Source organism: Lissotriton vulgaris, unplaced genomic scaffold (assembly GCF_964263255.1).
Source record: "Lissotriton vulgaris unplaced genomic scaffold, aLisVul1.2 SCAFFOLD_1578, whole genome shotgun sequence".
NCBI classification, from domain to species: Eukaryota; Metazoa; Chordata; class Amphibia; order Caudata; family Salamandridae; genus Lissotriton; species Lissotriton vulgaris.
The window spans coordinates 197129-212749 of record NW_028241448.1 but is presented as its reverse complement, the minus strand read 5'-3'; the positions used below and the strand labels follow the sequence as shown (position 1 = coordinate 212749).

At 42.5% G+C, this 15621-nt stretch overlaps 1 protein-coding gene across 1 annotated transcript in view; it reads right to left on the bottom strand.

Annotated features, from left to right (window-relative positions):
• The window catches only part of ABCB11 (ATP binding cassette subfamily B member 11), a 404070-nt gene that overhangs the window by 225070 nt on the left and 163379 nt on the right, over positions 1-15621 (bottom strand). Inside the window, exons 7-8 of the mRNA XM_086948098.1 lie at positions 7206-7293; positions 4156-4289 (exon numbers count right to left, since the gene is read on the bottom strand). Of these exons, the coding sequence (XP_086804224.1) occupies positions 4156-4289; positions 7206-7293 (222 nt within the window). The remainder of the gene's footprint in view (positions 1-4155; positions 4290-7205; positions 7294-15621) is intronic.

Genomic DNA, 15621 nt, shown 5'->3' with positions numbered 1-15621 from the left:
GTGGCTAGCAGTGGTGAAGTGCACAGAGTCCTAATGCAAAAAAATGAAGTCAGCAAAACAAGAGGGGAAAAGGCAAAACGTTTGGGGTGATCCTGCAAAAATCCAACAAATACCAAGCAGTGATTTGAAAAATAACACACCACACTGCACAACAGCACACCTTAACTCTCCCTTTCATCATATAAGGGCATAATCTCAATACATGCAAGCACATATCACACAATTACCGAGCATCATCCTAATACCCTCGCTGATGAGATTGGCCAAAGCAGGTAATTATAGAATTAGAGAAACAGTCAATGAAATGACATGACAGTACAAACAAGATATATTGATCAACCTAAGCGTTTGCCTTTTCAATATGTCAGCCAGCCTACTTGGACTCAAGGTTTAGACTTGTTATTGTAAAATGAGTTCTCCTTTGTGCTGTTCAAACAAAATGATGCTTAGCAATAATCTTTGCACCAGGCTTCTTTCATTCTGCTATTCTTTTCCTTTGGTTTGAACACCTCAAAGACAAATCACTTCACAAAGAGCACACTTTTATGTATCAATGCGAATGTCATGTCTAATACAAATGATTGGTCCCTGCACTGACTAGCTAAACTGAAGAAAAGGAATGTGCCTGGATACATTGTTAAAGTAGTTCAAGCGTTTCTATACTTTTTATGGTAAATAAATAATGCTCTGCTGCATATCTGGCCAGACATGTATTTCTGGCTTGATATGAATCTGCGTGTAGCCTTGATTGATGTGCACTTGGAGCAATACACTTTTCCACAAATATGCATTTGATATCACCAATTTGAGGGAAAGACATTAAGCGTTCACCACAAATAGTGCATGTGAATTGGGTTGCCACGGACACTTGAACGCATTTTTGTGTTGTTTTATAGTTTTTTTCTCTGTTAGGAATCCAAGGGGAAAATCTGACCAAATTAAGGGCACTACTGTCCTTTTTGTATGCCAGATATGTGTTTCATGTTGTCTTTTGTGCTGACTTAGGTTTGACTGCCAGATAAATAGTTTAATATGGGGCATACCTTTTGAGCTACAATGGGTATGCAGGCTCTAGAGGGGGCAGGGGAAAGACAGGTCTTTCTTCGCGATGCCCTCAGACACCCCGAAGGATGTCACGCTTCATCATTGGGCTTTGCTCCTCATCGGGCCGGCGCTGCAATGCCAGACGGGCTCACTGTAAACTGTGGAGAAGTGTGGCTCAATGGTTAGAGCAGCAGACCCTGATGCAGACGCCAGGCCTGGACCAGGGTTCAATTCCTGCCTCAGCAGGTCTTGGGCTCAATTTCCCTGGAAGTGATAATTCTCGCCTTGGTGCCTATTCTAATCATGGGTCCCACTCTGCAACTCTGGGCAACAGCTTGCTTAATCTCCACAATGGCCCCAACAGCGCTAGGATGCCTGGCTTCACCTTGGGGGTCCACAGGAGTGGGCACTTCACAGGGAGAGGCCAGGAAGGGTTCCACAGCAGTATGTGTACAAGCGCCTGAGATACCCACTCCTGGGCACCCCCAAGGTGAAGCCAGGCATCCTAGCGTTGTTGGGGCCGTTGTGGAGATTAAGCAAGCTATTGCCCAGAGTTGCAGAGTGGGACCCATGATTAGAATAGGCACTGAGGCGAGAATTATCAGGTCCACGGAAATTGAGCCCGAGACCCCGCCGAGGCAGGACTCAAACCCTGGTCCCTGGCCAGAACTCTGCATCAGGGTCTGCTGCTCTAACCATCGAGCCACACTTCTCCACAATACTGGGCAGTAGAAGACCCCCAGTCTAGTGGTCTACGGCCTGACGGGGAAATACAGAGCACGTAGTTGCTCTGATCTGCTGGGTGGATGGCAACAAGCTGTAATCCTACCCTAGCTCTGGGCCGCGTAGTTTCTGAGACCTGACGAAAGCCCTGGACCAGATAGCCACCTTGACATAGGGCTGAAACAGAAAGACGATTTTAAATAGGGTGTAGGGCCTTTATCTACCTAGACACCTCCCATCATTATTTTAGTCATACCAGGAACACTGCAAATTAAAGGGATACCTTGGTGTTTTGAGGTATTTTTGGTCCAAGACCCCCCTGGCAGGAGAATTAACCAAAGTGCTCCATGGTACATGGTTGAGCCCATCTTGGTATTTAAGGACCAGGATGAGACACGATAATGAAGCCTGACACCAATAGGGGGTAAGAAGACATATTTAACACCACAGTGTTATGTCCAAACATTATGGATGCAGCGTCACTCCATGTATATCATTCATCCTCCAAAAAAGAGTAACAAGGAGAAATAACTATATTTCTCCTCGTTATGTCTCCTGATCATTTTTAGTACATTCCCAGGTCCACCACCTCTGGTAAATCTGAGACTGCGTAAAAAAACATGGGACTTGCCTGAAAACACCCATGCAACACCCATGGAATGCCTTCCCAGGGCAGAGTATGGCAACTCAGTGATTTGCGCTGTGTTGCTTTACTCCAGATTTATAGAGCAACAGAGTCCCATGCAAAGCTTCATAAATCTCATTTGAGGTTTAAGTCACACATGTGCCAGGTTGTGTGGTGCAAACGTGATGCAACCTGGCTCATAAATAGGCCCATTAATCTCCATGTATCTAAAAAACTATAAAACTGGCCTTGAGCAAGGTAAATAGCTCTCCTGTAAAGTGCTCCAGTGCACATTACTGACTGTGTGCTTCATAAAACTGCAACAACATAGGCACAGGCTCCTCCCCTATTTCCCTGAACTGAGGGTTCAGTACAAGGACTGGTGCCTACACAGCATTTCCAACCTACTTACCTTCATGGCAGCGGGTCTGCATCCACAAAAATGCATGATTGAATGAATGTTTTTTTTATTAATATTGCACAGTTACTTAAAACCATTTGCAATATGGCTTACATACAATTAAAAAGAAAGTTGGAATAACAATTGTTTAAAAACATTTGTAAAAAATGGGTTTACGTACAGCATTAACAAAACCGAACAAAAAGATATGTTATATAGATTAATAATACAGCGAGAGATTGCCAGTTCAACCTTATTGCAAATTTGATACAGGTACTAAGGTTAATAGCTAAAACTGCATCATCACGAGCTGATTTCTGGAGACTGATTTTTTAACAAACCAGGTTGCCTTTTGAATTGCATGGCCCCTCCTCTTCCATAAGCCTAAAACGCAGCTCGGCCTTGTATCTCCCAAGTCTGGCCAAGTCTGACGGTAGGGTGCAGGAAAAGAGAACCTAGGCTACTTCTTTCGTCGTGCAAACATGCATCTCACGCAATTTCTGAATTGTTATTGTTAAATTCACAAAGTTTTTGGATGGGATGACAACATTATTCATTAAAAAAGCTAAAAAAAATAAGCATGTCTAAAATTTGCCTGATTCACAAATCCCTTGTCATATAACATAAAAAAGTTCAGCGATGATATGTGGCAAAAGTAGGAGTAATATGCGCAAATGTAGCAGCATAGTTTACATTATCAAAGCGTGCAAGTAAGTGTCAAGAGGTGAGAGTTACCACGGCCATGACCTTCAATAACCAAAGTACCCTAAGAGTTGCCAAGGCCATAGAATGCATATGTGTTTAATGCCCAAAAGTATTCACGTTTTGAGAATTTCACGAACATTTACTAATGAACGTGCCACAATCTACAGAGCATTAAACTAACAGATAAATTGACATCAAAAAGATTGGTCAGAAGTACAAAACTTGTATGGAAATATGTGACATGTAAAGGTAAGATATCAAAAGAAAATAAAATAAAATAATAGTCAACTCACGTGGGTTTGTGAAATTTCGTGTCTATATACACACATAATGTACACATTGACTGTAATATGCGCGCATTCATATACTGAAATGTGTTGAGAATCATATCTTATTTTATATATACATGCACAACTTAGATGGACAGAAACATCTGGCCAATACTTATATTAATGGATGTAAATAATAAAAAGTCGTACTTAAAGAATGTGCTCATACAGTATATACTGCGTAAAGGACAAAAGGCTTCCCTCTGGTTTGTGAATCTGCCCCTTAAAGGCTTCCTCCCATTAGAACCCACCAAGACCCAGTACTCAGACCCTGCATCAAGGATACATGCCATACATAATGGGTGTCCATTTTGAATATAGTAGCTTACTCAGACATTCGTGAGTTCAGTTCACCCACAGAATTGCAATCAAACCAGCCCACGTCCATTCTCATGATCTTCCTAAAGTATGCCTTCCGGATCTTCTGGACTTGTCGTGCAGCAGCAGTTACCCAGAAGCAGATCTGTGCAAAGCGGACAGAAACATGGTCATGATAGGTTGCAAACACACAGGTACTGTGCATGAAAAATTTAACGTGTTGAGAGCTAACAATCTGCTCCTGATTACCGGGTTAGGATCCGCCCTGGGAAAATACCATTTGCACACGCTATTGAGTCGTTTTCTGAGCCCTGCTCCAACTTTTGCACTGCACTATGGGGAATAACCTGGAAAAACAATGTTTTTAACTGTTCCGCACAGTATTTACCATACCACATTGTTTCGCCGAACCAATTTCTTCTACAGATGACCAGGAGGAAATTGTGCAAGTAAAAACCTGGAATTAAGCCACATTTGGCATAAACATCTTTAGTGCCTGAGTTTACTTCACTTTGCCCCTCTACACCACATGGCCACCACATTGACTCCTCTACATTGTGGGGCATTACATTGTCATGTATGGGTGGAGAAGCCCTAGCTCTCTTTTTGTGATTTATTTTTTGAAGGTTACCCTTACCCTATTTCTAATTAAATAGCCCATAACTTTTTTATTTTTGCTTACGTTTGACGATATAATGCCCCAAGTTGTTGTGGAAGCGGAGTTGTGGCCAGGCAGTGAATTGAAGGGTTATACATCCGATATTACACTTAGGCCTTCATTGTAAGTGGCCTGGAAAGAGGTCCTATGATACCCACCCTTGGAGCTACCAGTACTGCGGTATTGATAACTCTAGAGCTGACGAAAAGCTGAGCCATTAAAGGTTGTACCCTGTAGGTCCCTTTAGAAATAAAGTATTACCAGGGAATGAGTGATTCCACATCCGGGACCCTGGTAATTCCTTATCTTCACCCAGATTTTGACATGGCGATGTCGGCTGTTTTCAACTGCCCAAATCTCCTTATGAACAAGGGCAGATCTGGGGATACAAGTGGCTCTCTCAGACCCAGTGTGGCCGGTAACTACCATTACTGATCCTATCCGAATTAGGAGGCCACTCGTAATGAGAGCCTTAGTGAGATACCCAAAATGAGGCTCTAAAATTTGTCTTAATAATATAACCAATAGAGCTGATTACATGACAGGTAAAGTTTTTTGGGTAAGAATAAATAAAATAATTGAATACCAGGCTAATCACAGGCCTGAAAAGGAAAACAGATAATGAAATGAAGATATTTGAAAACAAGTATTCTTCTCCTCTGGGTATACACGAACATAATTGAATTAACATGTCAACAAAACGTCCTCTTTCCAAACACTATGTCCTTGATTAAGATTATATCTCCATAATCTGCTCTCAATTAGCATGTACAACCTCATCAACAATGCCTAATGTACACATTTCTTAAAATATTTAATCTTAAAGCACAATTATTTGCCTAAATAATGGCTGCACTGCTGATACCCATAAAACATCTCTGAACTGATATCCTTATGCAGACATAAGAAGATGCATGCACAAGCAGACTTGAGCGGCATGCATAATTATGACCCCAAAGATGGTGATTGCAGGCTTGTTAAAGAGAAACATAGACTAAGTAGGAAGTTATACTTCTGTGTTTATGTTCAAATGACACACTCACTACTATCAGATTATGGTGGCAGATTGGCAGGTGGGGGGATAGTGAGTGCCACAGCCGTCCTGTAGACACATAAATATAAAAAAGACAGAGCAGATATACTTATCTGTTTAAAGAGGAGTCACTTACTAATCCCATCTCTACTTCACCACCACCATACCTCTCAAATGTATGCAAGCTAAAAGATTAGCCAGTTTGTATTATTCATATCTGAATAAGACTTGAATGAGGTTGTCTAAAATTATAGAGCTGAAACACCAGTATAGTACTTGAGATTGTCCAATCAAAGTAATCATCATATCCACACAACCAAAAACTATTTGAGAAGCTTATTTTAGAGTTAAATGTTCTAACCTTTCATTATTATCCATCATTCTTGAATTCCTGAACTACAAATTAACTTTTACACCCAACCTAGATTAGCCATGCAAACCTTATTTAAAGCAATCTGCATTAGAATATATCTCTCTGCAAGATGGGAGGATTCCAACTCCATTCTATGGAAAATAAAACGTGTGGGTTCTGAATCTTTCTGTCCTTTACTCGGACAAAAACTCCCCTCTGAGCACAGAATGATCAATGTGTTGTGCATACTCATTATGAATCTGCCATTTCGCTCTGCTCTTTTTGAGCCCACTCTGGGCCAACACCACTTGCATGGAAAGATAGTTTCAGGGAACAAGTTTGGAACCACCCAGCCAGTGCATAAAGGTGACGGGTCTGGCTTGTTACTTACTACATATTGCATCTGCAGCAACACAAGGCTGCTGAGCCACACTCCTTGGCAGCTCTGTGGATGAAAGGTGAAGAGTTTGAAGATAAAGTGGTGTTCCCCTATGGTCTCGGAGTAGTCATGGGTACTCATTTTGGCTGCAGACCCATGATATGGCCCAAACATGCAACAATTACAACTTCTCAGATCCAAAGAAGACTTCTTTGGGGTCTAGCTAGCTGTTGCATACTACTACCCTAGTACTTTTTTTGGGTGGTCTGATAAAATGTGATTGTCTTGGAGACGCATTGTGAGTCGGGCGTCATCCTATTCCACTGCCTAATAAGGTTCCCTGCATATCTCCTTCCATCTTTCTGCTTCCTCCTAAATGCAGATTTGAAATGTGCAAGAAAATTGGTCTGGAATCTTAAATCAATGTCCAGGATGTTTTCCCCAATTTTAGGCCCAGAAACGCATATTGGCCAGTAACTGGGGTGGAGATACTGGCTGAAAAGGTATCTACACCCCCCATATATCCACTCCCTAACACCAGTGCAATTGTCATGGGCACCTATTTCTAGTTTTTCGCTACTATGCAACAGACATTAACCACAAGTTTGAGCATGTATTGAATGGTGATAAAATGCTAACCTGAAAATATCCCAGAAAAAGTACAGAGCAGCCAATTCCTGCATAATAAATGGCAAAGTTGGTCATTTCTGCTTCGATATTCAACAACCTATGAAAGGAAATGAGAGGATATTATATTGTTGCATATACAGATGAACGCATTTAATGTATACATTAACTACACACAAATTGATGTCAACATATAGATCAGAGAGAAAGTTATTGTAAAATATATTGAAACAAATACCGAAGGTTGAAAAAATTACAACTTACGGCTGAAAAGTTGACGGTTTTTCAGTTACAACCATTAGTTCCAAATACTTGACTCGTGGTTTCCAAATAGCACAGGCTTGATTTTGTCTAATTAAAAAATATTCAAATTCTTCACAAACAGAAATGTCAAAATAGGAAACGAGACGCTATGAAGAGTGTAATCTATTTGCTGTCCCGTGTAAAAAATACCGAGAGTTACTCTAGAGGTAATATCGCTCACATAGTTAGGGTACCAGAGTGGCCTAAGGGTCAGAGCATGGAAGTGTTTGTGGAGAAATTGGTCTCAAAGTGCATCAACCTAATAACCTGCCTACTTTTTTCTCAGTTGGCAGAGAACAGAGACTACTACTAGCCCTCCCTAAGCCAGATGTATCCCGAGTGTAATAAATGCATGCATGCTTTATTTTAGAGATAGGCCACCATCTTGAAAGCAGCTAGGGAGCATGAACAACTTACATTTGAGAGCATACCTGCTCTATTTGGACAGGTGGTGCAACATAGAAGGGTGGACATTGATAGTGTCCCACTTGGAGACCCTCAGAAAAGACAGACTACAGTAAAGGTGAATCCATTCTGGGTTACAAGCAAAAGATGTCTGGGTTTTTGACTTCTTCCAAATCAGCCTGAGCACTGACATTTTCTCGATTCTCTGAAAGACTGGGGTAACTCTCCGTTGAGGCTACAACTCCGTGCAGTATGTGTTATTCATGATGCTAAATCACATGATGTGGAACCCCTAAGAATGTCAAAGAGTTACCTATTTTCTTCATTTCTTGTTTAGTATTTTACAAACCTTTGTGTGATAGAGTTATGGTGGGAATTGTTGTGGGTGAAGAAGCCTGCTTCTATCTGTTTATCTGTGCTGCAGTTAGTGCTGTTTCAAAGTTGAGCTTGCCCTATTGAGGTGAGATGCACAATGTGCTTTGGTGGGGCAAAAGGGAGGGTGGGTCAGTAATTGTACCTCCACTGTATGGTAATCTAGGGTAGAGGTGTGTGACGAGTTCTAAAAGTTTTAAGGACCTGATTATGAGTTTGGCGGTCCCGCAGCAGGCCGCCAAGCTATCACCCCGCTCCAGGACTGCCAAACTCGTCCACTGCCTGCCCACCACATTACAAGTAATCTCGTAGTGTGGCGGGCGGTCCTTTGGCATTCCCATAGCGGTGCCTATATTAAAGGCACTGCAATAGACTGCTAAAGCCTGTTCCAGCCCAGCATGGACAGTAAAGTCCATGCTGTGCTGGAACAGGGGGTGAATGCACACAAGGAGCACAGCATGTGTCCCCATGCAAGCACCCCTTGGTCCTGAGGCAACAGGGGGCCCTGTAAGGCCCCCTTTGTTTTCTTACCACCACAGTTTTCATCGTGGGCTCACTGCCATGAACACTGTAGCGGTGAAGAAACTCAAAATATGCTTGGCGGTGCTGTAGCCTATTTTAAACAAACAAGGGAACCCGAAAAGTAACCAAGGACCCCGGGTGTCAATTATTTTGTAGAACAATGGTCCTTAGTAGACAAGTATAGAGCAACAACAAATACAATGCAAGCCTCAATGGGTACTATAACAATTACGATGTCCAGCCGGACAACGAGTTTAATATGTACATAGGAACAAAAAATATTTAGATACTTGAGGGAAGAACAAATATAGTGGGATGCAGTCCTGCACCCAATCTGTGAAACAGAAGAACAAAACGACATTCAACAAACATAAACAGAAAATAACAGGCACATTTTCGAGCTATTGGCAGCTTGTGCTTGGAATGTAATAAATCAAGCTACCCAATTATAGTGACCATATTGAGCATACATAATAGCAGTAAATGGCACAATTTAACATGTTGACGGCGTTTCGATCCCAAGCTCATAAATTAATAGGGATCATCATCAGGACTCAACAATTGAATTGCCTGGTTTTTACCACACTGCCTATAAGCAGAAAGTTAGCAGGGTTCCAGGGTGAGATGAAACTGGGCTCGATGGCCTGTACCGGAGGAGAACAAAGTCCTAGGTGGGGTAGGTATAGCAAGGATCGACGGATTCCAGATCAGCTCCGGGTGGGCCAGGGCTCAACAGGCTGTAGACGGTAGTGGGACTACAACGTCGGTGGCGCGTTCCAATGAATTAATCGTTGCGCCAAGAAGAAAAGGAGTATTGCCAGGATCAGCGGTATCTCCAATTCGGCTTGGATTCAGCCGGCAGCATACAGTCAGTGTCCCGTATGTGATGATGGTGCTGTAGCAGAACCGCTAAACATATTGGAGACTCTGACCACCGTGCCACCGCCAGCGATCAATGATCCCTGGCAGTTGCGGCATTCTTGTGGAGGTGGGACCGTTGCTCTCAAATTTCAGAGGTCAGACCGCAAGTGCGTTGGTTTCCGCTACTCCAGTGTGGTGGTGTCTGCCACTCCACCGCAAGACCACCATACCCAGAATGAGGCCCTTAGTTCTTCTAGTCATGTCATTACTCGAGGCATCTACATTGGTCCACTCAATTCAGTTGCCTCTTATTGTGGGATTGCAAAATATACTGTTTTATGCATGGCACTAAACAAGAGTACATTAGGAGTGGAATTTGAATGGATTGGGGCACAAAATTAAAAGAGGCATAATGGTCCAGATTCTGCACAGACTTGATACAGCACAAGCAATTAATTGGAAATTGATGCTACTCTGTATGTGGCCGGAATTATCAGCTGCTGGTGCACTCTGACTTTACTTGTGGGCCCAGGTCTGTAGCAATACTGCTTTAAAAACTGTTGACCTTATGTTGGCTAAACATTATATGGATCAGTGAGGCTATTATACAGCCATCTCTAGAATATGAGGTGGTGGAACTAAAGGATGGTCTCAATATTTGACTCTCGCAACAACAATCTGGCATTTTGAGAACTCTAGAGGCCCTACAACAACTGCCAAAAGTAATACTCAATTTTGGTGGGGATTTCAATTTCTTGATATACTTAGTGTGGACAGAGCTGATTAAACTTTACTTGTCAGTGACTATTCAAAGTTGGGAAGATTTCACGCTACAGTGGGGCTTGTGAATATGTGGAGGAGAGAACATAAAGAGACGACCCTTCTTGTCCTACTTGATTTTTTTTAGATTTGAACAAATTGTGGCTGTTACTGTAGCCTCACTGTGAAAGGACCAATACCATTGCTGGCTCATAGGTATTTCCACATTGTGGTTGAAGTGGAAAAGGTTGCTTGTTGATTTGGAAGGTCCCCCTCACTGCCACATTTAACTAAACGGCAAAGAAAAGTTTAGAGTCAAACAAGACAACCTACTGTCACCTTTGTTTAGTCTGAGAGAGGTAAAGCTGACTTATGAGACCATGTGAAGGGTGGGGTGTTGTCAGCTCACTACTGGGAAAGAGAATTTCATTTTTTGTATCAATCAAGCAAAGGAAATGTTCCTTCTTACTGTACCAGAAACTCTTTGATATTGGTCTTGCCACTCACAACTTGTAACTTCAAGGAAAAGATATATGTGGGTGGCATCCACCTACATCTAACTGGACAGTGGTACCTTCCCCACCATGTATTCCTTTGTCGTTGAGGCTCCCCTGAGTTTTTACCTTTTTGACGGACAATAATCTCAAAGGTTTTTCCAATCAGCAAATTTAATAAGCAAGAGATGCATACCCAGAATCAGGGTCTGCTAAAGTGCTGATGGCACCAGGAGTGACAATCTATTTTTGGCGCCCACCCCCATGACCTCCTTCTGCATGGATCCCCTCACTACCACACTCTGACAAAGCCCATCATCTCTCCATAGTGGAACTCTCTTGTGCATTACATTTATTTTACACCGCTACTTATGCCAGTGTTGGGTGTCAGAGCCATTTACATCAAGCACACATTATAGTCTTTGTTCTGGAGAAGCAAAAACTCAGGATTTAAAATGTACCACAGTGGTTGGGGGTTGACTTTACTGATAAGAATGTCTTTCTACCCAAACAAAACCTTTTTTGTGACATTAGGAATAGATATTAAAAGGCTAGGGAATAAAACATAGTTCTAACCTATGCTATGAGGTTTGCATGCAGCTCTGGACTGCCAAGGCTTGGAATACAACACCCCCCCAACCCCCACCACCCGCCCTGCACCTCCGGACCGCACCGTCGCTCAAGAAATTCAGAAGAGAACTAAAGACCTGTGTGTTTGAATGAACAAACCTCCACGTAGCAGCAAACAGATCCATTGACTCGAGACCCCCAAGGGTGATTTGTTGTCCTCTAAAAATGACTGATTGACCTGATAGAGCTCTTTGTTGAAAGTTCATAAATGATTGTGCTATATTAGGATTGTAACTTGTGATCTGTAAATAACAAAAAGATCTCTGTGCCAAAAGCAGTATCCCACTGAGCTAACCTTATAAAATGCAGCTCTGTGATCCCCATGGTCCACATTCTTTGCACCAGTCATAATAATCCTCCAATCTCTCTCCAGCAAGAACATTACTCACCAGTTATCTTGACATTTTTATTGTTGCCTGGACGCACAAGGAATGCCGCAGGAGGTGCTTTTAAACCAATATATCAGTTCTGAACACAGCACCTCTGGGATCAGTGCCAGGTGCAGCTGCACCAGTCACACCATCCTAAAGCCGGCCCTTCACAGTGTGCCAAGAAATCATCTCCAGAAAAACGCATGTCAGCTCAAGAACCATTCCTCTATACATGTAGGAGAGCTGAGCCAAGACTCTGCCTGGGGAGCATGCACCCTCAGAGGGTCAAGGTTTTTTTTTTGGCTTGATCTCCTTAATGGGACCTTTCCACATACCCCGTTCCCAAACCTCATTAACCTTCATCCACCGTCCCCCAAACTTCATCATCCTCCATCCATTTTAACGTGAGTACAGGTCCATCACAGCCCCTCAGTACTCAGGGGGGCAGACAGCATGTTCCTGGATTTGCTGCCACACTTAGTAGTCGTCTGATCCTGCCTTGCAGAGCAGATATTCAGAAACCAGCTATCTTGCACACTTACTGGATCCAGAGATTCAAAGTCGCCTTCTCTGCACTTTTTTGGGCCTTTTGTGGGGATTTGGATTTATTGAAAATAACCCCACAGATGTTCTTTTATTTTCAAAACAAAACGAAGCCCAAAAATGAATGTTTAACCAATGTCTTACTCCTAAGAGGTTGTTTGGCATTTTCCTAGGTGAACAAAGTCTCTTAATTGCAAATGAAGTCCAGTTTTTAAGAATCCGATAGTATTTCCAGCTCATTTGTCTCTCTTTAGTACTACGTTAGTAAAAGGAGAGGTGACTACAGTTCCTTTATTGCTAAACATTGGCCCCCGAGTTCTGATGGAGTAATATAAGATGTTACTCTGCTTGAAAGGAATGTGATATTGAATATAATGTACCAGAAACACTTAGGAACAAAAATGTTTAAAAAGTTTCCCGAATTTGCTCTAATCAAGAGAATGACCTATCAAAGTAATTCATCTGACAGCGAACAGCATAGGAAACTGCCATTCCATGCAAAGATAAAGTTAATTATGAAAAATGAATTCTTCAGTTTACTGCAGAGGCCCATAGAGGCCGCCACCTGAACGTCAAACCATGTGACTTTTTTTCCTTGCCATTAAAGGAAAATATAGATCCCCAAAGGACTCTAAGGGGACAGGACCAAGGCGCTGAGCAAAGGCAAGAACAGGTTAATCATCAAACATTAGCTGATTGAAATAAAATAAAACTACACCCCAAACGGACTCAAATGGCAGGTCCAACATGCCAGCATTTCACGGATGAGGAAGCCAATTTCTCTGCCGGGAACGGAAACTACCCAAGTCCCAACAAACAGGCAAATGCAGGTTTTCATCGAAAGGAAGAAATATAAATCAAGCAGGTCAGGTATCAGAAGCAAACCATCCCAAGCAGGAGAAAATACGCTGTACTCCTACAGTTACAGGCTCCTCAGCCCATCCACATCGACACTGAACAAGAAAACAACAAGCTCATGGGGACAACTCCTGGGAAGGCAACTAAGCGACAACGAACAATGCAAACTGTGGCGCTCAGCATCAACAAACAAGATAACCCCACAACTAGCCCAGAAAAAATTCTGGCTCCTGCACAGAGCCTACTGGACACCGGCAAAACTCCACAAAGCTGGCATCACAGACTCAGACAGCTGCTGGAACTGCAGGAAGGAGGAAGGAACTCTAGAACACCTGATCTTCAAATGCACCAAAGTCAGGAAGTTCTGGATGAAGGTGAATAACTTTCTAAACGATATATTCAACAAAGACTTAACAATCAGCTTTGTAAGCCTGGCCACAGAAAACATGACAGCAGACCTAGACAGCAAAGAAGAAAGAGCCCTACTAGACTTACTGCTCACAGCGGTCCTAAATATAATCCTGACGAGCTGGAAAAACACGGCCAAAGCTAACTTTAAAACATGGATGAACTGGGTCACCTTTCTCAGAGGAGCAGACAACATAACGGGGAAATTCTCAAAGGAACACAACTCAAAGTAAGAGATGTGGGAGCTACTAGACGCACAGCTGACGCAAGCCCAGCCCAGGACACGCAACTAAGAGCCCTCCCCCCTCTTTTTCTTTTCTTCTCTCTCCTCTTCTCTCTCTCTACACAACGGCGAAGCTTAACACATTATGTACTGTATATACAAATGAAAACATGTATATTCTTTTTATATTTTAATAAAAAGTTTTAAATAAAAAAAAAAGAAAAACATACACGTTCTTTCAAGATGAGTCACACAGACCTCAGCTAATATAGTCCCTCTCTTTTCACAACTGCTAGGGACACCGTGCACCTGAACTACATTTGAATAGCCCACATGACAGACTGAACAGACACTCTGCAAGCACCATTTGGCATCCTTCTGCTTCGTGCATTTTCCCACGTAATTAACATGGAAAATTAAAAAGCTACTCTCCTTAAACTCACTAAATAGAAAACATTTAAGTATTCCACGCTTAATCAAATTAGCTGCTGCAATGACATAATGTAGGCAAATGAAGTGGCAGTAACACTTGCAGCTGACTAACCAGGCACTGCTTTTATGCATATTTCTGGCACCACATCTTCTGCAAGTGCAAATGGAAAGAATATTCTTTGAAAAGCTGTCACATTTTCACCCCTTTCCAGAAAATAACAGATTTTTTCAGACTCACCAAAACCAACAAGCAGTGTTTAACCAAAAGTGCATTTTTTTCATAATCAACTTGAAAGCATAGGGACAATTTAAAGAATAATGTGGCCACAAAATGTTTAAAAAAAATTCAGTGCCTTATTTACAAGGAATGAATGCAAGCTATTTGGCTGCACCTCGCTGTGTTAATTTTGAAGCAAAGGGATACGTCATATCTACTACGATATGACAGTTCCCTTTGCTCTCCCCAGCGCAATTAGCTTCAATGTGCAGACGCAGGCACCCTTGCAATATGGAGCAAGAGTGTCTGCGTCACAGGGATGATTACTTGTCCTTGTAAATATGGGGCTGCAGGTTATGCCGCAGGGTCGTCACAAAAAGTGACGCGCCAACGGCGCAAAGGGCTCGTAAATAAGCTCCTCCGAAGGCACAGTCACAAAAGAGTTGTGCATGAGTTCTTGCATCCTTCCCCCAATGAAGTTGTGACCCAGGTCTTCATGGAGGTCTTCGTTTAGCCATCGGTAGGCTGGCCAGGAGGCTGATGCAGTACGAGCTGCAGCCATCCATCTGTATTTATGGGCTCATTTGAACTTTGATGAACCGGGCACTAAACTGCAAACTGAAACTGCAATAATGAGCTGCAATGTCATGGCGACTTGCTCAAAATTGATCAGTTTTTTCCCCACAAACAAACCCCCAGCCCACTGGGGACATTCTGCATTTCAGAGACCACAATGCTTTTCATGACATATTCTGGACAGTAAACATCAGCATCAGAATGTCATCCCTAAATAGATTAGGACCCCCGGTGCTGAAAAGTCATCATTCCTGTGACGGATGGCTACGAGTTTCTGATGACAGAACCAGCTGAATTTCCACCATCAGTAACACAGTGACACCCCCTACATTGGGGGGTAGTGGGCTTCTGTGTGGTGGAGTGGGACATCTGCCCATATATGACAGATATCATCCATCAATACTCTCTAAATATAGCCATTAACTGACTTGTTCACTGTCTTTTTAGGTCTTGG